Source organism: Girardinichthys multiradiatus, chromosome 1 (assembly GCF_021462225.1).
Source record: "Girardinichthys multiradiatus isolate DD_20200921_A chromosome 1, DD_fGirMul_XY1, whole genome shotgun sequence".
Taxonomy (NCBI): domain Eukaryota; kingdom Metazoa; phylum Chordata; class Actinopteri; order Cyprinodontiformes; family Goodeidae; genus Girardinichthys; species Girardinichthys multiradiatus.
The window spans coordinates 47,739,813-47,761,523 of NC_061794.1; the positions used below are offsets into that span (position 1 = coordinate 47,739,813).

Consider the following 21,711-nt stretch of genomic DNA (forward strand, 5'->3'; position numbering starts at 1 on the left):
CTCAATTAAAAAGCCTCTAATGTGGTTGCTAACATATTGAACGTTCCCACTGTGACTTACTTCCCAGTGAGCATGCTCGAACGTGACGGACAGCACATGGGCGTGGTCACAAAGGCGTTGGAGAAGAAGGTCCCGCCCTCCTCCATGATGCGGCGGGTTTTGTTCATCACCTGCATGGATCCTGAACAGAGATGGGAGAATTTCATCAAAACACCTCAGGGATGAAGAAGTCGTGTGAAACACTGAAAGAACAGCTGGGAGCCTAACTGCCTCTGCCTCAGTCGACAGCATGAGGCAAACATCTTCCATGATAACCATACCAAGCTCCACGTCCTGGTCGTCCGTCAGGATGAGGATGACGTTCGGACGGATGTTGCGTCTGTCTCTCTGGATGCGAGGCTTCAGTCGCTGTCCAGAAGTAAACTGAGCTTCGCTGAGCGCCACTGAGACGAACAGGAAGAGGAGGAGTCGGGCCGCCATGGCCGCTAATGAGCCTGGCTTTTCTTAAAGCGTCAAGTGATCTGTTGCTCCTTCAACCTGAGGAAGACGCAGATAGAGCAGGCAAGCACAGGGGATGGAACATGTTGATGTGGATTTACTGCTGGACAAGTAAAAAGATAATCTATGCAACATCCAAAAGTAACATTCTTATTTACAGATTAAATTATACAGATAAAAGACCCGAGGGTGGAGCTATACTAAAGATTATATAGAGTGTAGATGAGCTGCTTAACATTCTTGAAACAGCTTAAATCTTAATTAGGTGCTTAAAAACTAAATACCTCATTTTACAGTCAGAAACCCCCAAATCTTTAAAGTATGAAACTAAAATAAATCTGTTGCTTTTCAAAGCAGATCAGTAATTTTAAAACATATTTTCCAGACCAAAAATACCCTATTGTTGTCCAAATAACACAACTGTCTATTACTATAAAAAGAAATATATTAAAAGCACTCTTACTTTCCTCAAAGACCTTTTAAAGGAAGAAACAGAGGAGGGAGGACATTTCCCCTTTACACACCAAACTCAATCTCCTGGTTTGACTCAGGATTATAAAAGAACTGGAATCGTGATTTAGCCAAAGCAGAAAAAAAGAGTATGGAAGCAAATCGTTACCATATTTCAAATGAAAAAGCATTTCCAGAAATGCTTTTTCATTTTAAGAATGTGGCTGCATTATTTGACCCATAAATAAAATTAGTAATCAATCATCCTATTTGCATTTTCTTCTTCATGACTTCACATTTTATTCCATAATCAGAAAGAAAACAAAGCAGATATTGCTTTTTCATTTTCGTGGTCTGCCCGCAAAGTACTGCCCAGAACTCAAAAAAGCATTCCGAGCTGCGGGCGCAGCAGAGTGACGTCAGCAGCCGCTCTTCCTCAGCTCCCTGCTGACCGAGCTACCCATCTTGTTCGGTAGGGGGCGCTGTGCACGTCTGCATTGCATTACATTGCAAACGTGCCGAGAAATTGATTGAATTGCAGCAGGGCCGAGCTCAATTTGTGGCAGTGGCAGGAAGAACTGGTAGTTCCGGTGGCAGCCTTATGGCCTGAGACATCCAGCGTGTTTTTAAGCATTTATTTATATTTTTCTGTGAGTGACGATTCAGAATAGCCGCTCATGCTCTATAATAAACCGTCTGTTTGTGCAATAAATCTTCGTCATCCTTTCAACACGTCACACATACACATAGTGCTATTTATTTTCCATGTCAAGTAAATACAATCACCTTATGTTATGGGTCTAAAGCTGTTTATTAAATAATAATCAATAATGAAATCATTATGTAAAGGTAACAGGCTATAACAATAATGACATCCCGTTTGCCGATAATCAGCATCAGCTTCCACAAAAACAGCAGCAACCGCATTGGCAAACTTTTACGGCCGGTCTGGCACCTTCTGGCATCCACGCGGAATCCCCTGCCACCCTGCGGTAGTTCCGGTGGCAGGCTGTGGCGGAACTGCCACAGCCTGCCACCGGAACTACCAGTTCTTCCTGCCACTGCCAGAAATGGAGCTCGGCCCTGCTGCAATTCAATCAATTTCTCAGCACGTTTGCAATGTAATGCAATGCAGACGTGCACAGCGCCCCCTACCGAACAAGATGGGTAGCTCAGTCAGCAGGGAGCTGAGGAAGAGCAGCTGCTGACGTCACTCTTCTGCGCCCGCAGCTCGGAATGCTTTTTCGTTTTCGAGTTCTGGGCAGTACTTTGCGGGCAGACCACGAAAAAACAATGTCTGCTTTGTTTTCTTTTTGATTATGGCATAAAATGTGCAGTCATGAAGAAAATGCAAATAGGATGATTGATTACTAATTTTATTTATGGGTCAAATATTGCAGCCACATTCTTAAAATGAAAAAGCATTTCTGGAAATGCTTTTTCATTTTCAAATTGAATTTTGGTATCTATTTGCTGGGGCATATTTTGAAAAATAAATCTCAAATGTCTTTTTCTTTTTCTTTTTAATTTAGTGAAAGAATGAGCAGTCTTGAAGAAGAAAATTAAAATGCAAATAGGATTATTGATTACTAATTTCATTTATGAGTCAAACAATGCAGCCACATTCTTAAAATGAAAAAGCATTTCTGAAAATGCTTTTTCATTTGAAATATGGTAACAATTTGCTTCCATAAAAAGAGGACTCAAAACAGCTAATCCCATGAATATTCCGACACAAGGCTCTAGTGGACAGTCAGCAGCCAGACCATCAAGCTGACTGTGGCTGTCGTTTGTAAGCATAAAGTTTCTCTAGTAATAAAATGTGTTTTACTGTGGTCCTTATCATTGTGTGTCCTCTTTCAATATAAAAAGTCTACAGTTGTCTGCAGATGGTGGTATTAAATTAACTCAATAACTGCCCTCTTCAAATGTTCCTCCTGCATTTTTACCTTCGACCAGTAGTGCAGCAGTGATTAGATCTGAGCTAAATGAGCCAAATGAAGGAGACAATGTTTGACTGGAGCTGCTGTCTGAGTGTTTTACCCTCCTGTCAAATCAACCACATGTTCACTGTTAGCTGGAAGTGAACCTCTAGGGTCAACGATACTGTAGAGTAGACAAATTATGGGCAGAAAAGTGAGACTGGCACAATCACTGCATGGCTCACTAATATAAAACAAGCTCTGGCGACAGTTGTTGAAAGTAACCTGCTGAAACAGGTGCACACCCGAATAACTATGCTGGTCAGAACTGGAGCAGATATTACGTCAACCAGAATGCTGACATAATTTTAGTGTTTTAGATGTTTTTGTCCCCAGCACTCATTCATCCTTCAATTCATTTCAGTTTATTTATATAGCCCCAATTCACAACACATGTCGTCTCAAGGTTCTTCACAAAGTCAGGTTCATACATTCCAATTAATCCTAATCATTGAACAGTGCAGTCAGCTTCAGTTATTTATTCAAATTGGATAAAATGTTTTTCTGTCTAAGGAAACCCAGCAGATTGCATCCAGTCAGTGACTTGCAGCATTCACTCCTCCTGGATGAGCATGTAGAGACAGTGGACAGTCACTGGCGTTGACTTTGCAGCAATCCCTCATACTGAGCATGCATGTAGCGACAGTGGAGAGGAAAAACTCCCTTTTAACAAGAAGAAACCTCCAGCAGAACCAGAACCAGGCTCAGTGTGAGCGGCCATCTGCCACGACCGACTGGAGGTTTGAGAGAACAGAGCAGAGACACAAAGAGAACAAAGAAGCACTGATCCAGGAGTCCTTTCTATGGGAAGGAAAAGTAAATGTTAATGGATGTAGCTCCTTTAGTCGTTTCATCTAGAAAGAAAGAACAGATAAACTCTGAGACAGTTTTCAAGGTTAGAGTCTGAAAGAGAGAACATAGAGTTAGTTACAGTTAAGCTCAGTCAGTAGCCATGTCTAGGAGAGAGAAAGGGTTAAACACTGAAAGACAGGGCTATGTGGATCATCGGTAGAGGGTGAGCATTAAGTTGTTGCCAGCAGAAGCTTGGACGATTCCCCTCTCCAGAAAGGTGTCACATGTAGACACAGAGCCAGGCCAGGTGTAGCTTCTAGGAAGAGAAAAGAGAGAACATAAAGTTAAAAGCTGAAATAACAGCAAATGATTCAAAATTGGAGAGTAGTGTGAGAATGTAGCGAAGAGGATGAAAGTGGTCATTATGTCCTCCAGCAGCCTAAGCCTATAGCAGCATAACTACACAGATAGTTTCAGTTCAGATTGTTTAGTTAAACGGCGCTTATTTACAACAATGTCGTCTCAAGGAACCCCACAAAGGGTCCCACTGATGGTCATTGTTATACTAAAAACCACAAGGATTGGGATACCTCTCTCTGTCAGACTGATTATAACCATTGGAAAAGGGAAGGGGTCATACAGGTAGCAGAAATGGAGGGTGTGTTTGCACCTCAACCATAACTGAGCCGGTTTAGGCTAAACCTGACTCCCCCTTACTCCAACCAACAGGGAGGGAGGAAGGCTCCCTCCCTGATAACCTAAGCCACTCTAACTATAAGCTTTATCAAAAAGGAAAGTTTTAAGCCTTGCCTTAAAAGTAGACAGGGTGTCTGCCTCACGGACTAAAACTGGGAGCTGGTTCCACAGGAGAGGAGCCTGATAACTAAAGGAATTTTCATCAGAACTCTTGCTGCAACATTTTGAATCAGCTGAAGGCTTTTAACTGCATTTTGTGGACATCCTGATAGTAAAGAATTACAATAGTCCAGCCTTGAAGTAACAAATGCATGGACTAGTTTTTCAGCGTCACTCCTGGACAGGATATTTCTAATTTTGGCAATGTTCCGGAGATGAAAGAAGGAAATCCTAGAAACCTGTTTAATATGGGATTTAAATGACATGTCCTGGTCAAAAATAACACCAAGGTTTTTTACTTTATTATCGGAGGTCAATTTAATGCCATCCAGGTTAAGTGATTGACTAAGCAGTTTCTTTTTTAAAGACTCTGGTCCAAAGACGACAACTTCTGTCTTGTCTTAATTTAGAAGCAAAAAAATTTAAAGTCATCCAAGTTTTTATATCTTCAAGACATGCTTGTAGTCTATCTAACTGGTTGGGCTCATCAGGATTTATGGATAAGTAAAGCTGAGTATCATCAGCGTAACAGTGAAAATTTATCCTATGCTGCCTGATAATTTGACCTATTGGAAGCATATATATAGTAAAGAGAATTGGCCCAAGTACTGAACCCTGTGGTACTCCACAATTAACTCTGGAGTTTAAAGATGATTTATCATTTACATGAACAAACTGGAATCTGTCAGATAGATAAGATTTAAACCAGCCTAGCGCTGTTCCCCTGATCCCTACAGCATATTGCAGCCTTTTTAAGAGAATATTATGATCGACTGGATCAAATGCAGCACTGAGATCTAACAGAACCAGAACAGACACAAGTCCATTATCTGAGGCCATAAGAATATCATTAGTGACTTTCAGCAGAGCTGTTTCAGTGCTATGATGAGCTCTGAAGCCTGACTGAAACTCTTCAAACAGGTCATTGCTGTATAAATGTTCACACATTTGATTAACAACTATTTTCTCAAGAATTTTAGATAAGAATGGAAGATTGGATATAGGTCTGTAATTTTTCAAGTCATCTCGTTCAAGCGAAGGTTTCTTAAGTAAAGGTTTAATTACAGCTACCTTAAAAGCCTGTGGTTCTGATCCATTTACTAAAGATAGATTAATCATATCTAAAATGGGGCTGGTAATCAGAGGGAACACTTCCTTAAATAATTTGGTTGGGATTGGATCTAACATACAAGTTGAAGATTTAGATGAAGCTAATATTTCTGATAACTCAGGAAACTTCACAGGATCAGAACAGTCCAAACACAAATCAGGTTCTGCAGTTATTTCCAATGTTGTCTCACTTGCTGAGGATGAAGTAATCATCTTCGGGAGTATGTCAAAGATTTTCTTTTTAATAGAATCAATTTTATTTAAGAAGAATCCCATAAAGTCATGACTGCTAAGAGCTAAGGGAATGGATGGCTCAACAGAGCTATGACTCTGTGTAAGTTTAGCAACTGTACTAAAGAGAAACCTAGGATTATTCTTGTTCTCTTCTATTAATGATGAGAAATAAGCTGTTCTAGCTTGGTGAAGTGTCTTTTTATACAACAGTAGGCTATTTTTCCAGATTAAGTAGGAATCCTCTAGGTGTGTAGAGCGCCAATTTCTCTCCAATTTTCTAACGTGCTTTCAAGTACGCAGATCTAAATTAAACCAAGGAGCCTGCCTCCTATGAATGATTACCTTCTTTTTCAAGGGGGCTGCATTGTCTAATGCATCACGCAATGATGAAGAAACACTATGAACAAAAGAATCAATTTGTGAAGGGGAAGAAACAAAATTATTGCCCTCCACTGTGCTTTTCAGTGATAATGAGGAAATTAAAAGTGGAACAGATTCTTTAAAGTAGTTACAGCATCGCCTGATAATGATCTACTATAATGAAATTTTCTTTCAGGTATGGAGTACTCGGTTAAATTAAACTCAAAGGTTATTAAGGAATGGTCAGACAGGGTTATGAGAAAATATTATGTCTTTACACTCAATGCCATATGTCAGCACAAGGTCCAGAGAATGAAGACAAAGGTGGGTAGGTTTGTTAATGTTTTGAGCAAAGCCAATTGAGTCTAAGATAGCATTAAACGCTATATTTAGGCTATCACTTTCAGCGTCTACATGAATGTTAAAATCCCCCACTATAATAACTTTATCTGTATTTAACACTAAATCAGATAAAAGGTCTGAAAGCTGATCTAAAAATTGAGAGTAAGGGCCTGGTGGACGGTACAAAACAACAAACAGAAGAGGTTTTAATGCTTTACAATTTGGATGAGGAAAACTAAGGATTAAATATTCAAAAGAGTTGTAGCTATTGATTGGTCTGGGACTAATCAATAAATCGGACTGAAAGATGGTTGCTACTCCTCCTCCTTGCCCAGTATTTCGAGGAATGTGAAAATTTTAATAATTAGTAGGAGTTGACTCATTTATAGTAACATAATCCTCTTGCTGCAGCCAGGTTTCTGAGGCAAAATAAATCAATCTGATTGTCACAAATCAAGTCACTAACTAGCAATGTCTTTGAAGAGAGAAATCTTATGTTCAGTAAGCCACATTTAATTGTTTTATTGTGGTGAATTGTAGGCATTCTGGACTCACAGAGTGATATTAAATCCCTAATTAGGTTGTTGGTTTGAAAGGTCTCCAGCCTACCGCTCTCAGCTAGGATTCCTCCATACTTCCTTCTGCTCACTGGAGAAATCACCAAATAAAGTCAAACTTTTTGGTAAATGGCTTGCACTCGTATAGCACTTTATCAGGTCCGATGACCACAAAGCACTAAAATCATTCATCTGCACATTCACACACAGACCGTGGCCACAGCTGCCCCAGGCCAGACTGCCATACAATTAAAAAGGTCAACAGAAGTTGTCCAGAAACGTTTCACCAGGCCTCTAACTAAGCCTGTGTGTCTGTAACACACACTGCACAGCGGATGGATCCAGGTTGTAATGGGTTATACAGACTGTTGTGGTACAAACAGTACATAAATAGTTATTGACAGTAATTACAGGGAATGTGGCAGGAGGTCAAAACATCAACCAGGCAGACAGAGCGGGAATTAGCTGCTTTTTCCTGGATAATAACTCCACAATCCAATCCGTCACGCACCGCCGGGATGCAGCGGGAGAGCGTGTTTACCAGCAGGGAGCTGTATGGAAAACTGCCAGGGACCAAAACAGATGGATCTCACTGCGAACACACAAAGAGACCAGTGTGTTGATGGACGGCTTGGGTTGAAGAGGACCCGTGGTTCCAGCTGTGATTGGACCTGAGATTAAATATGACTCGCAGAGACAGAAAGGCCTCTTCATCACGTTCACGCTGTCAGAGGTTCAGTTCATGTCAGAGTCCATCGGTTAGATCCGGGAGAATCTTTATATCCATGTACAGAAACTTTTTTCTCATTAGGAGCCATTTCTGAAAAGCAAGTTGTTGGCAAAGCCGTTAACACATCAGTCCTCCTGAATATTAGGGTTAGTTAGTATTCATTGATCTAATCCTCAGTCCTGCTTTAGCATTAAGACATCCGTCACAGCGTTAAACATCAGCTGACTGTGGTGACCTTTGGATGGTCTATGTTGGGTCTACAATACGGATGCAGTAGGTTCCCAGTTACATGTGGAAGAGCAGGAGAGTTCCTCAGTGAGAAGTTGGCAGGGCCATGAAGTATTCACACCATTCAGACTGTTTTCACTTTTCACACCTAAACTGAGAGGCTTCCAAAGGTGATCATTATTCAGAGAAGAAACCTGGAGGACCATGTTAACTCTGGAGGAGCTGCAAAGATTCACAGCTCAGGTGGGAGAATCTGTTATCAGAACAAGTATTAGTTGGATGATTTACAGATTTCTGCTGTATTGAAGAGCAGCAAGAAGAAAGCCGAAAGGAGGCCATGAAAAGTCCTGCTGGCATGTAGGAGACAGAGGCAAAACGCTGTGTCTATCACCTTCCCCACTGAGGTACACCTTCCAGCAGTCCAGCGACCCCAAACGTCTAGCCAGAGTAACAATGGATGGTTCAGACAAGAAGATGTTCATGTGTTACAATGGCCTAGTCAAAGTCCAGACCTAAATCAAAATCTGTGGCAAGAATTGAAAACTAATGTTCCAAGATGTTCTCCATCCAATCTGACTGAGCCTGAGATATTTTGCAAAGAATTTCAGTCTGCAGGTGATCAAAGCTGGTGGAGACACATCCCATAAGGTGGTTGTAGAAAGTATTGACCCAGGCTGCTGAATGCAACACTTCCAGATTTTTATCTGTAGAAATGTTGAAAACTCTGCAGAACTGTGTACTCATTTGTGCTCGTTTGTCTTTACCAATTAAGCAAATTATTGAAATGGTCATTGTTAATAATTAGCTACATGTGGACACTAGAGGGCGCTATACAGAACAACTGCAACCACTGGCAGCCAATGTTCCTCAAGCATTCCTGCTCCAGAAAGGACTTATTTTTATCATCCACTTGTTCCCTGCTATGATATTCCAGTTCAGGTCTGGAAAAAGGACGAGAAAGCGAAACTAACAGAGCTTAAACCCTTGACCAGAGACATCGTCTGGTGGTGAATAATCTTCAGGTAAGAACTCAACATCTATTTCATCAAAGCCAGATGCAGCTGTTAGCTTCTGTCCTGCAGTGACCCAGCACTGTTTTAACCTCACACTCTCACTAATCTATTACATGCATGTTATATCATTCAGTGATTATGAAACTGACCTATAAAGCAACCTGATGGCTGACGAACCCCAGACCCAACCTGCAGGATTATTCATCCCCATCTCCGACTGGGTACGGGGTCAACACATTTCCAGGAATTGAGGGTCTCAGACTGCTTAATGCATCAGATTCATGAGCAAACACTCAACCATCCTGAGAACATTTACTGTTTCCCTGGTAGGGTAATATCTGTCAGAGAGTGCTGTGAGCAAATCACAGTAAATAATCCATCAGACCATTAACGGGATTTCACTGAAACATTATATTATGGTCTACACAATCATGGGGATCTTTTTAAATATTGATGTCAATAAAACAAAGAATACCCTGATCTCTCCAGAGGTCATCAACGTCCAAACAGTGGAGCTTGGGCCACAGTATAAATACCTGGGAGTTCTCATTGAGTTTTGAGTCGCAGGTAGATTGTGTGGTAAAGAAAGCTCACCAGCGTATACAATTTTATCGTAAGCTCCATCCTTTTAATGTCAGCACTGTTTTTAAGAAGAAGTTTTGTTCTTTATTGAATCTGTTCTTACCTTTGCTTTTGTTTGTTGTTACCAGTCACTTTCCATGAAAAGTAATATTCGTATTGTCAAGGTTTGCAGTAAAATTGCTGGCCTATATCTTAATGACTTGAGTGGCCTTCATAATTCCAGGTCCTTAGGCTGCTTTTTCTCTTGCTCTCGGTGGAAGACACATGCGTTTTCTGTCTCTCCCTCCCTCCCTGCTGATCCCTGCTTCTGCTTTTGTCTGTATTTTTCTCAGAGCCTCGCTTTGCATATCCTCAACGTAATTGGTAAAATTCTTTTTTTTACCTACGGGAAGACAGGGTAAAGGAGAGCCTCTTGTCCAGGCGGGACGTTCTTCTCTGGAAACACAATGGATTCTTGGCAGCAGTGGAAGATTGTGTTCCTGACTACGATGTCGGTCGCGGACATAGAAAATGTGTACATATTTGGACTTTGATAATAGGATTTCTGCTTTTTGGAGTTGGTGGTTACCTGGCTTATCGAGTGACTCGCAAAACGTGGGCGGCTGTTCAAAGTGTTCCAAAGCTTCCTGCGATGTTAGATGGAGTCTGTAGAGCGATCAACACTCAGACTGAAATGTTAAGAGAGCAGAATCACAAGCTGGACACGATTCTTGAACAGAATCGCAGCCTGGCAGCGGTTGGACTCAGAGGTTAAAGGATATCATCTTGGAGAAGTTGTACGCTCCAGATCTGCGGAAAATACCAGAAATTTGGCTATTTGGATTCGCAATTGAGACATACCAGTAAAACTCTTAAGGTGGTTGGAAATTCACAACTGCCTGAACCACAACATTTATTGTTTTTCTAAATCTGGCTCCCCAATGTGGCCTTGGCAACTTCTGCTAACTGGCTATCGACAAAATATCTCCTGGATGTTATATAAATACGACGCTCTTCCCCAGCACTCCCCTACCAGCTGTGTGCTGATAGGACTATGCGGCCGATTGATAAAACCTCCACCTCTCTTCTCAAGGACAATGGCGCTTCTATCAGTGTTGACAGTCTAATTCTTGCAAACACACTCAGACTTATATATATTCTCACCCTCCAGATTCCACCGTACCCTTGGTGAATCTTTACTTATGTGTATGTTGCTTACCCCTGCTGAGGTTTTTTGTACTGTTTTGGACTCTATTCTGCTAAGAATAGAGTCTGAAATATGATTCCCCCCCCCCCCCCTCCTATCTTACTTTACCTAAATGTGTGATTTCATTACTTTTCATAGATTTTACCAGTAAAAACCAAGCATTATTAGTAACTTGGACTTTAGCTGCTCTTACACCAATGACCCAGCTTTCTTAATTAGATTACTTAGCTCAACTTCAGCACCAGTAAAAGCAATATATTATTAGCACCTGAAAATGTGGATTAAAGCTGTTTTGTACCAGTGACTCAGCTTCACTAGTTAGAATTCAGTGGAATGATGAGACTTCTTAGCACAAGATGCTTTCCCCTACATAGAGGACTTAATGATATAATTACCTCTTTAGAAAGATTGGTTTAGAACCAGCTCTTACCAGTAAAACCCAAGGATTATTAATGTTATCTGTATCATTGTAATATTGGCCAGAGATTTTTAGATTTCTCAGAAGGATTCATAGATTTTTTGATTTCTTAGCATTTGATTTGTTTTTCTGTGTTCTTTGTGATTGTATTATAATTGTATGTACAGCGCTTTGAGTGTCTCGTTACTGAAAAGCGCTATATAAATAAATTTACCTTACCTTACCTACCTTACCTTAAAGAAAGCTAGGATCATTTTGGTTGATCCCAGCCATCCTTTGTGGGCAGAATTCTCCATCTTCCCAACAGGACGGAGATGCAAAATCCCATATAGTAAGACAGATTGAATAAATCATTTATCCCTGCTGCCATTAGCCGCATTGTAAGGACTAATAAATATTTTTCTTCTTCTGTGTGTGCGTGGCTGTTTTTTATGTTTTCACTTCTGTCTGCATTAAAAACTGCCCCTCGGGGATAATAAAGTTTACTTGACTTAAAGGAAAACTACTGACTGGACAGATGCCCAGAGGACAGTTATTTACACCCTCCACAAGGAGGGCAAGTCACAAAAGGTCAATGATAAAGCTAAAGAAGCTGGTTGTTCACAGAATGCTGCATCCAAGCATATTCATAGAAAGTTGAGCAGTAGGAAAAAGTGTGGTAGAATAAAGTGGGCCAGCTACAAGGATACAGCTATAAAGACACAGATGGATCCACGACATGACCTGCAACTGCCACATTCCTTGTGAAGCCCTTACTGAGCCATAGACATCAGAACCTTCTGATCTCGGGTAAGGACAAGAAGGGCTGGACTGTTGGTCCAAAGTTCTCTTTTTGGATGGAAATACATTTTTATTTCATTTGGAAATCAAGGTCCTGGAGTCTGGAGGAAGTGTGGAGAGCCCCAGAATGGTTCTGGTTCACAGTGTCAGCTGAGCCGTCTACCAGGACATTTAGCCAGATCACCAGAACCAACAAATTGAACGCTGGTATTATACCAACCTGGGCTTTCAGAACACCTCAAGAGAACCGCAGATTGATCTTCTCCATGCCATGCTGTATTCCTGCAGTAACTCTTGCAAAAGGAGCTCAGACCAAGTACTGAAAGCAGATACTGTACAGAACCTAAACATTCTGTTCAGCAGGAATACAGTAATGTAAAAAAGTGTTTTGTGGGCCTGATATAATATTCCAGCTTTTGAGGAACTGAATTACAGGTTTCAATTTTCACTTTTGAATTACTGAAATAAATTTACTTTTCTTGGACCCTCTGATTTGTGTCCAGATGTTTGATTTAAGATAAACTAACCAGCTTCAGTGTCTCCTCATCCTCAATCATCTCCAATGGAGATCTTCCCTCCAGGAATAACAAGAAAACCGGAAAATCTGAGGATATTTATTATGAACCAGTCCTCTGTGGTGAGAACATCTGAGGGGGACCATGTCTCATTCTATCAGCCACATTAAAAGTAAAACATGGTAAATGTCCAATAACTTTGACTGATGATTCAAATTAGCAGAACTTCTGAGTCAGCAGCCGTAAAATAAAGCTGAAAGGGTCATGAAATGGTTAATAGACTGAGGAGCATTTATGGTAATGACACGACTACATCTGCCCCACTGCGCTGACGTTAAGAGGTTTTAATTGACTGGCTGGAAGGGAACGTCTTTTCACTGCAGCTGACAATAAAAGCTGTTCTCCTGAATCTTCTCCTCTTTCCTTTTATTTCACTTTCAAAGAGCCGAGCAGGAAAATAAAGCCGCAGCTCTTCCTTGCCAACAATTTTATTATTTGATATTCAGATCTGTGTTCTGACAGCAGTGAAATATTACACTTTCACCTCAGAGGACTCTGCAGTAAACATCCAGAGAGCAGCAGCAGGAGGCACAGGCAGAGGAAAAACTCCACTTAGTGGCTGCAAGGTTTTAACTGAAATTAATTGATTCTGAGAAGGTGTTGAAATGAACGGTCCAGGACCTTGGAGAACCACTTACATCAGCAGTAACCCAGCAGTGGTTTACGGTCTCACTTAACTTGAGATCTAGGCTTTGACTATGCCATTTCAACACCTGGATTATTTTCTTTTTTAGCCATTCTACTATAGATCTGCTGTTTGGGATCATTGTTCTGTTGATGACCCAGTTTGGGCCGAGCTTCAGGCTGTATGACAGATTAACTCACATTTTATTCCACAAGAATTTGGTCTACAGAGGAGATGATAGTCCACTCAATGACTGCAATGTTCCCAGGTCCTGTGGCTGCTAAAGCCCACATCATCAACCCTCCACCACCGTGCTTGAGGGTTAATATGGATGTTTGTGCTGATCTGCTGTTTGGTTTTCTCCAAACCTGGTGCTGTGCATTATGGCCAAACATCTCTACTTTGGTCTCATTGGTAGAAAGGACATTGTCCCAGAAGTCCTGCTGATTGCTGGTGTCTTTCCGCCCTGTCATTGTGTAAACAGTTGCCTGTAGACTTCAGAGCAGGAATCTGACCAAACTCCTGTGTTTACAGAGAGGCTTTAAATCATCATAAAGCAGAAACTGATTCTGCCCCAGCCTCATTTAATCTGTTCTCCATTTGAACATCCAGGTATTTTCAGTCCTCAACCACTGCTACTCCTTCACAATAATCATTATTTCCACACCTACAAATACCCACAGGCATTTTATTTGTCCTATTCACATTTAAGGTAAAAATATATTTGCATTATTTTTACTCTTGGTTTACACCTAAAATCAGGCAGGTCAACAACAATGAATAATAAAAAGCGAAAGAAAACCATTTAACTTCAACCATGTATTCCTCTGTAAAAATGTCTAATGTATCAATCTGCAGGTAGAAAATAGACATTTATTTCATTAACAGAGAACCTTTCAGGGTTTCAACAAGAAGCAGAAATCCTTGCAACATTTAGCTAGTTGAAGAAAGTTACTATAAATATGTTTTATTCTCTGAAAAAAATCCCTGAATAAGCTAAACAGGAACATGGATTTTGAGCCAAATATCTTCCCCGTCTTCAGACCAATGCTGAATATTTCCGGTCTCCATACATATGGCCATGTGTTATATGAAGTGCACATTAATTATATTTTATGTGTCACTTGTGCAGTCAAAGTCCTGTGAGCAGCGGGTGCGCGCTCCCAACGGCCAGGGAATCATAAATACTGCCGCCTGTCATCCTGATGTGTCCTTTCAGGCTCGCCCCTCTCAATCGCATCCATCCGCTCATTAATATTCATGATGAAGGGGGCGGGGCTCGGCGCTGTGTGCAGCCGGCTGCCAAACGGACTCTGTATGAAGTGTGCTGAATGTCAATAAAGACTGAGCATAATGTGGCCCGAATGTTCCTTCATTCATATTCATCTGATTTCACATGCAAAGAAACCAGCAGAAAAAAATAAAGAGGTGAAAGGTCACCCAACTCGGAAAACCGTCCAGTTCTGTGACAATAAGACTGCAGTGGTTTCCATGGTAACCAGTCAGAGTTGTTTGTCTTTAATGTGGATTCAGTGGGATGATATTTGCTCTGTTATTAAAGCTGCTGAAAACATTTCAGACACATGAAAACCTGAAGGTTCAAACGTGTTGGTCTGTACATCTACATGTTTCATGGTCACTGCTGCAGGAACCAGCAGGACTCATTTATTCCCATCCGGTTTTTACTAAAACGCAAACGACACAACCAAAACAGTCACCTTTAGGTCAAACTGAGCCCAATCTCAGAATAAATGTTCATGTTTCTGCGTTTGTCAGACGATTTTATCAATGAGGAGATATCAATGCTGTTAATATCAAAGCTAGCAATAAGCTACTTTGTAGGAAGACCACTGGTGTGGTTCTGTCAAAGGTAACAGAGTAGAAATAGATAGCTGGCATAGTAGAGGGGGTGGGGAACTAACAGGTAGGAGATGCTCTCTGAACAGCTGGGTCTTCAAGTGTTTCTTGAAGATAGACAGGACGCTAGAGACCACCACCATCATGGAATGATACTTTTGTACTTACTGACCTATCAGTTTAGAACCAAGAAGGAATGGCCTAATTTGGATCTAATTTGATACACATGTAAAGCACGGATGGAGATGTTAATTATCAGATTTACAAGGAACTGGAACGTTAAGGAGCATCCAACAACCGGCCCAAACGGTGAGTCTCGCAGTGGCTTGATGTTGGAACCATGAAGGCTTCCATACAAGGTGGATCATCATGGACTGGGTTGTAAAGAGTCCACACCAAATACCAGTATAACTGCTACTGAAGAAAATACCCATGGTTGAAGTCCAATGATCTGTTCTGTCTTCACCGGTCTAATGAAGAACATGAAGCACCGATCTGCACCAGTCCAGGTGTCTTCTGCAATGGCCAGGTGGTCAAGCACAGCATCTGCAACACCTCCTTTGATTGTGGAAAAAGCTCAGCCCAAATGAAGTCAACTGATACCGGGCTGTGAACATCTCGCTCAGTGTTTCTGAGGCGTGACAGCATCGTGTTGACTGCAGCACCCCAGGACATCTTGATCCTTTCACAAAATGGACATAGACAGTGAGAAGGTGCCTAGCTTTAAGGATTTTGTGAAGGAGGCTATCATTCTGACTGATGGCCGACTTATTCTCTGGCAAACTGCCTGATGCCACCAATTCTGCCATCTCGTGGTCATGTTAGATGTTTTAGCTCCTTCGAGACTGAGCGATTTATGTCCTAGTCATCGGTCAGCGCGTGGACCAAATAAGGTCCTGACTATTGCTTCAGGGTTAGAATCCGGCCACTACATGGTCCAGCCCAAAAAAGAACACCTCATAGGACCAGCAGGGTGTCCGTTTGGTGATTATTCAGCCTTTCAGTCAGATGCAGTTCAGTGAACAGTGTTCTCTAATTGGGATTCAGTTTCTAAGTTACTATGTTGTCATCTGAACCAGAGAATGAAATCTCTCCACCACCTGGTCTTTAGAGTCACAGCAGAAAGAAGCCACCTTCAGCTCCAGCTCAAAGAAAACTGGCAAAAAATACAAAACTAACCAGCATAGAATGTCAGCAATCTAATTTTTACATGTCGTCATCAGCCATGTAAAAACGTCTAAGGTTAGCATACTTAGCTAGCTTGGCTGTGTTTGATGTTTAAAGTGAACTGATGCACGATCTTGTATTTATAAGGAACAAACTTCCTTCTGAATCATCTTCGCCTTTAATGTATCTGTTCACTCGACTTTAATGCTGCTGGAAACCAATGATGTTGAGACGCTGCCATGCGGTGGCCTGATGGTGTCACTGCAGCTAAAAAATGAATGACATGTTTATGGTCACTTCAAACGAAGAATGTAGATAAGAAAATATTAAAACATTTTCATTTCTTTGGAAAGTATCACTGGCCACTTAAAGTGAGGCAAAGAGCCAGATTTGGCCCACGGGCCTTGGGTTGAGGAACATAATTTGGTTGCAGAACTTAATGGAAACTATTTAAAGGTTTGTTGAGTTTTGTAACAGCATGTTTAAAATGAGCAGTTTTTGGGATTATAATGCAGAAATGGTTGAGAGAAAAATTCCCAGATCATGTAAAAGACAAAAGATGCAGGAAAAAGAGAATGTTGCTGAAAGAAGGATTTAAATGTAGTGAAAATATGAGATAATTTGTTTTTAGAAGACTGCACATGTAAACAGATGAAGAAAGAAACTATTCAGGTCAAAGAAAAAGATGCCAGGCGGAAGAATGAGGAGGAAGTTCATGATGAAGATCAGCTTTAAATAAAACACAAAGATTAGGAAATGAAGCAGATTCTGGAGGATTTTCCCTCTTTTCCTTTTTCAGATGAAGTCAGACAGCTGCTGCTCAACTGAGAGCAGAAATATCTCTAAATGCAAATCATAAAAATTTCACGTCCACTCCGAGTCTGGTCAAATTACTGTGGAAACCGTTCTCTGTCTTCTGCTTTCTCTAATTCAGAACAAACAAGATGTTCAGATCTGTCATGTGTCTGAGCAGCTTTGGATCCATACATCTGATCCGCTGACCTTTCTTCTACACTTTAAACCAATCAGCAGAAAGCTGCATCACTAACAGCTCGCCTCATGCACAGTCACAGAACTGTTCAGAAACCTCTAACGTATGGACACGTTCCTGAGTTATAGGAGTAACCTTTGGGTTTGGTCTCCAAAGAACTTTGATGAAGTTTCTGTCTCACGGCTGGTCTGGGACCACCACGAGTTCCCTCAGATAAACTGGAGAAGGAAGTCTGGAGATCTAAGCTGAATCTGCTGGAAATGTCCCACAGAGCTTGAAGAGACGTCTAAATGTCTCCAGAGACATCTGGGATGAAACCTGTGTGAACTTGGTCTAAAACAAAGCTTAGCAGATGTCTCCATTTATCCAAAAGTATGACTGAATATTTACAGCTGACCTGGGATTGTTTTTTTACAGAACCAAGCTGCCCCACAGCCATCATGAACCCCAGACCTTCTACAGATTAGATCCAGAGAGCTAACCAACCATATCAGAGGTGGGCGATCTGCAGCTGAAATTCACGCCATCACATTTTAAAGCCTGGTCAATGCCTCTCTTCATGCTCTCAGCAAACCAATGAAGGACTAATCACAGCCATACTAGCATTATTGCTTCAACTTAACTCTCACAGGATGAGTCATTTTTATTACAATATCGTTTGCATTAAAACACATAAATGATGGCATATCTGCATTTAAAACTATTTCTATGATCTATTAAAACTCCACCGGGTTTCGTGTATTTTCTGTTAGTTCAGAAGGAATCTGCATGTTTAAACGAACAACTATCAGCTGATGCTCTGCTATTTCATTATGATTTACAGATAATTTACCACCGTTTCTTTGTTAATTTAATGAAATGACTATGAAAGAAACTGCCTGAGTTAAATTAGGCAGGAAGCATTCAGAGCTTAACGACGCTCCAGATAGACTCGGCATTTAAACCCAGTCTGGAAAACCATAGTTTCACCTGAAGTCCCATGAAGGCATCATTGGAGAAAACTCTAAAACTTTAAACTGCTGAACATCTGACTGTTGCAAACCAAACTACAACTTCTGGTCATTTTCTGAATTTCTTTTTCGTTTACAAGACGTTTCTGAGAGCATGAGTTTAATGTTTTCTTTAGAAGAGAAGAGGAAGTGAAGCTTTTCGCGATGAGTGACAAAATATATTGGCAAACATGAACTGTTTGCATAAAGGAGAAATACTGAATACTAGCAGCAGATTTACATCTGGATTAGAAACACAAACCTTCATCGTTTAACTCCTCATCAAATCTCTGAGATCAAATTATGCCCAAACAAATGTTAAGAACCAGGTAGAACCAAGCGGACTTACTGTATCTGAAGCATGAATATCTAAACCCAGCAGGAAAAGACAAACTCTGCAGAATCCAACACTTCTCTGTTTCTCTTCCTATTTTCGCTCTCTCGCTTCCTCTCAGGTGACGTTTTAAACTCAAACCTCTCACAGCTTCTCCCTTTTCTCTTCATTGTCTCTCTCTGCTAACTCGTCCTTATGGATGCCTTGCTTGTGGGCCCCGTCATCAAACTGACACCACCCTGTGCTCCGCCTCCTCTCAGGTCCCGTTAGTGGTTGTCGTGGTGGCGGTCATGGCAATGATCCCCGTGGTAACAGCCTCGCCGACCACACGCTCCCCGGTTAAAACCGCCGCCTCCTCCTCTCCCTGTTCTCCTCCGGCTCCATCTCTCTCTCTCTCCCTCCCTCCCCACCTCTCTCTCTGGCTCCATCTCTCTCCATTGTCTTTGTATCACTTCATCACTTTCTCATCTCTGTTCTGCAGCTCTCCTGTTTGCCACTGGACGGGATTCAAACTGAAATCAGAAACTGATCTAAAACATTTGACTGCTTACATTTGGTGTGTTAAATTTGATGCATGGAGGTAGGAAAGAGAAAACTCAGGACCTGAACAATTCTGGGCATCCAAACATATCAGTAATTTGTATGCTGGGGTTCATCCAGTGTTCTTCTCACGTTCTTAAAATGTGTACAATCAGAAAGCTGTTTAATTTGCTCTAACATTTCCATTATAAATTATGTGGGATCATGTCACAGCAGCAGGGTGTTGGAGGGCTCCTGCCTATCCCCACTGGGCCAGAGGTGCGGTACGCCCGGGACAGTTCACCAGTCCATCACAGCACAAACAACAATGCACACACTGCAGTACCCAGAGAGAACCCATGCATGGGGAGAACATGCAAACACCCTGCAGAAAGACCTCATGGTGGGATTTGAACCCAGGACCTTTTGCTCTAAGGCAACAGTGGTACCTCCTGCACCACCGTCCTCCATGTTCAGACATGTCCTTTGTGTTTTTTGTTTGCAATTTGGTAAAAACTCTCCCGTTGCAAGTTGTTGTTTTCCAAGCTTCTACCAACAGCTGTAAGATAAAAAATGTTTAGATGTCATCCTGGTTTGGCTGCTTTGCTGTTCCATCAACCTTCACACTAGTTTTTAGTTGCAGCAACCTTTCTAGAACGTTCCTGTTTATGTTAATGGTCACAGTGCAGTTATCCTTTGGCAATCCCTAAAAGGAAACTTATTTAGATGCTTTGCACATGACAGGAGAACATTAGTATACTCTCCTAATGTTATCCAACCTTTTCCTACCATCTCCCATCTCCTGGTAAACCTGCAGAGATGTTGACTACAGTTCCTCTGAGGGTTCCACCAGGAAACCTTTCTAACATAAATATTCTGCTGCATGTTTTGGATCTTAAAAGTGTTTTCCTCATGCTTTGCCAACATCCAGAATCTGAGAGGGAATCTTTGCAGAACCTTCCTGTTTGATCGTATTATGTTTCTTCATCAACACATTGCAATAACCTTTGAGAAAAGCTTCAAAGCTTCATGTCTAACGTTCTTGGATCTTGTGTTTTAGTTGCAGGAACAGGAGCATCCTGCTGGATAAACATTGCACAATATTCCTGTTTGATTGAATTAAAAATGGAAATCCTGTCACCTCATTTATTTCCATGCTGAGAACATTCCTGATGGTTCTTTAACATTTCCTTTAGTACCGAGAACGTTCCAGGAACTTTAGTTATTGCTTGGATGTTGTGGTTCTCCCACTGCTTTCCTAATGGGAACCTTTCGGTAACCGTGGAGAAATATCTTCATTTGGTTGTTTTAACGTTCTTGAAGCTTTGGTTTGGAAACCATGGTTGAAAAGTCCTGGACCATTTCACAACCTTCTGTTTTTGGGTTGCTGGAACATCTACAAGAAGTTGTTGAACTTTAGCAGGCTGTTCCTGTCCTGACCTTTAACCTGCAGACTTTTTTCAAAGCAAACTAACTTCTGGTTCCCAGATTATTTAAAACATTTTCTCCAGAAGTTCTTTATGACTCTTATTTTTAGAGAAAATTTGAGTAAAACGAGACATTCTGATGAAAGACCACACTGAAATATTCTAATATCGTGATTTTTAACTGATTAGTTTAACTTTTGTTCCCATTGTTAAACCTATGAAGCTGCCACCACCATGTCCCACTGTAGGGATGGTGGGTTCAGTTTTAGCTTTGCTCCACATGAAGCATTTTGCATTGTGGGGGTGCTGGAAAGCATCTCCTTCACCAAGGTGATGCACACACATTAACCATTTGGAAGTTTGTTTTTGTATGGCTTTTATTTTGAAGACCACGCACCTCCTGAGGTGGAAGTGTACTGAAACTTTAGTTTGATTTGACTCTTGTTTGTTTTGTATATTTAATCTGTATTAGTCAGATGTATGTTCTGTTCAGCTGAAACCCCCCTCAGGTGGACCAGTGGTAGTGTCTGTGTCTGAGCAGTACTGTAGTGTAATTGAGGGGATTCTTCTGATGCATTCCTGTCTGACCTGCTGATGCTGTGACCCCCGTGCCAGAAACTGTAACTGACGCGACCGAAAATCTTCTTGAAGATGAAAATATTCAGAGCTCTGGAAAACTGCTGAAGCCTTTTTCCATCTTATGGTCCATCTTCATGACCGCTGCTTTTCATTGACAACCAACTTCTACATGCATGTAGGGAAACTGTTGGAGAACTTAACCGTGCTTTAAACCGAACCAGATCTTCCCTGACCTGTGTTCCATGGTCTTCATGATGCTGGTTGTTCTGGTCACCAGAAACCGAACATCTAGACTCTGGTGACTGATTAGGTGACTTCTGACCATGTTTCAGATTTTTAAGTACAACTAAGCAACACTTTATGATGGTCTGTTGCATGAAACCTCAAACAAAAACATTGAAGTTTGTGGTTAAAATGTGCCAAAATGTGAAATAGTTTAAGCGGTGCGAATACTTTAAGGCGGTGTACGGAGAGGTAACCATTTCAGAGCTGATGCTGAATAATAAGACGTGAGAGCAGCGCCAAGACGAG

At 41.3% G+C, this 21,711-nt stretch overlaps 1 protein-coding gene across 9 annotated transcripts in view; it reads right to left on the reverse strand.

The window, feature by feature from the left end:
- LOC124870379 (extracellular sulfatase Sulf-2-like) overlaps window positions 1–21,711 on the reverse strand; it is an 88,708-nt gene that overhangs the window by 25,268 nt on the left and 41,729 nt on the right. For 8 of the 9 annotated variants that reach the window (XR_007038761.1, XM_047369033.1, XM_047369040.1 and 5 more), the window contains 2 exons: window positions 321–537; window positions 61–181 (listed from right to left, as the gene is read on the reverse strand). Coding sequence is in view for 8 of the 9 variants with exons in the window: in XM_047369033.1 (XP_047224989.1) it covers window positions 61–181; window positions 321–480 (281 nt within the window). In the remaining variant the exon portion in view is untranslated. Of the gene's footprint in view, window positions 1–60; window positions 182–320; window positions 538–18,670; window positions 18,995–21,711 lie in introns of those variants that run through there. The other variant, XM_047369045.1, reaches the window with a different exon arrangement.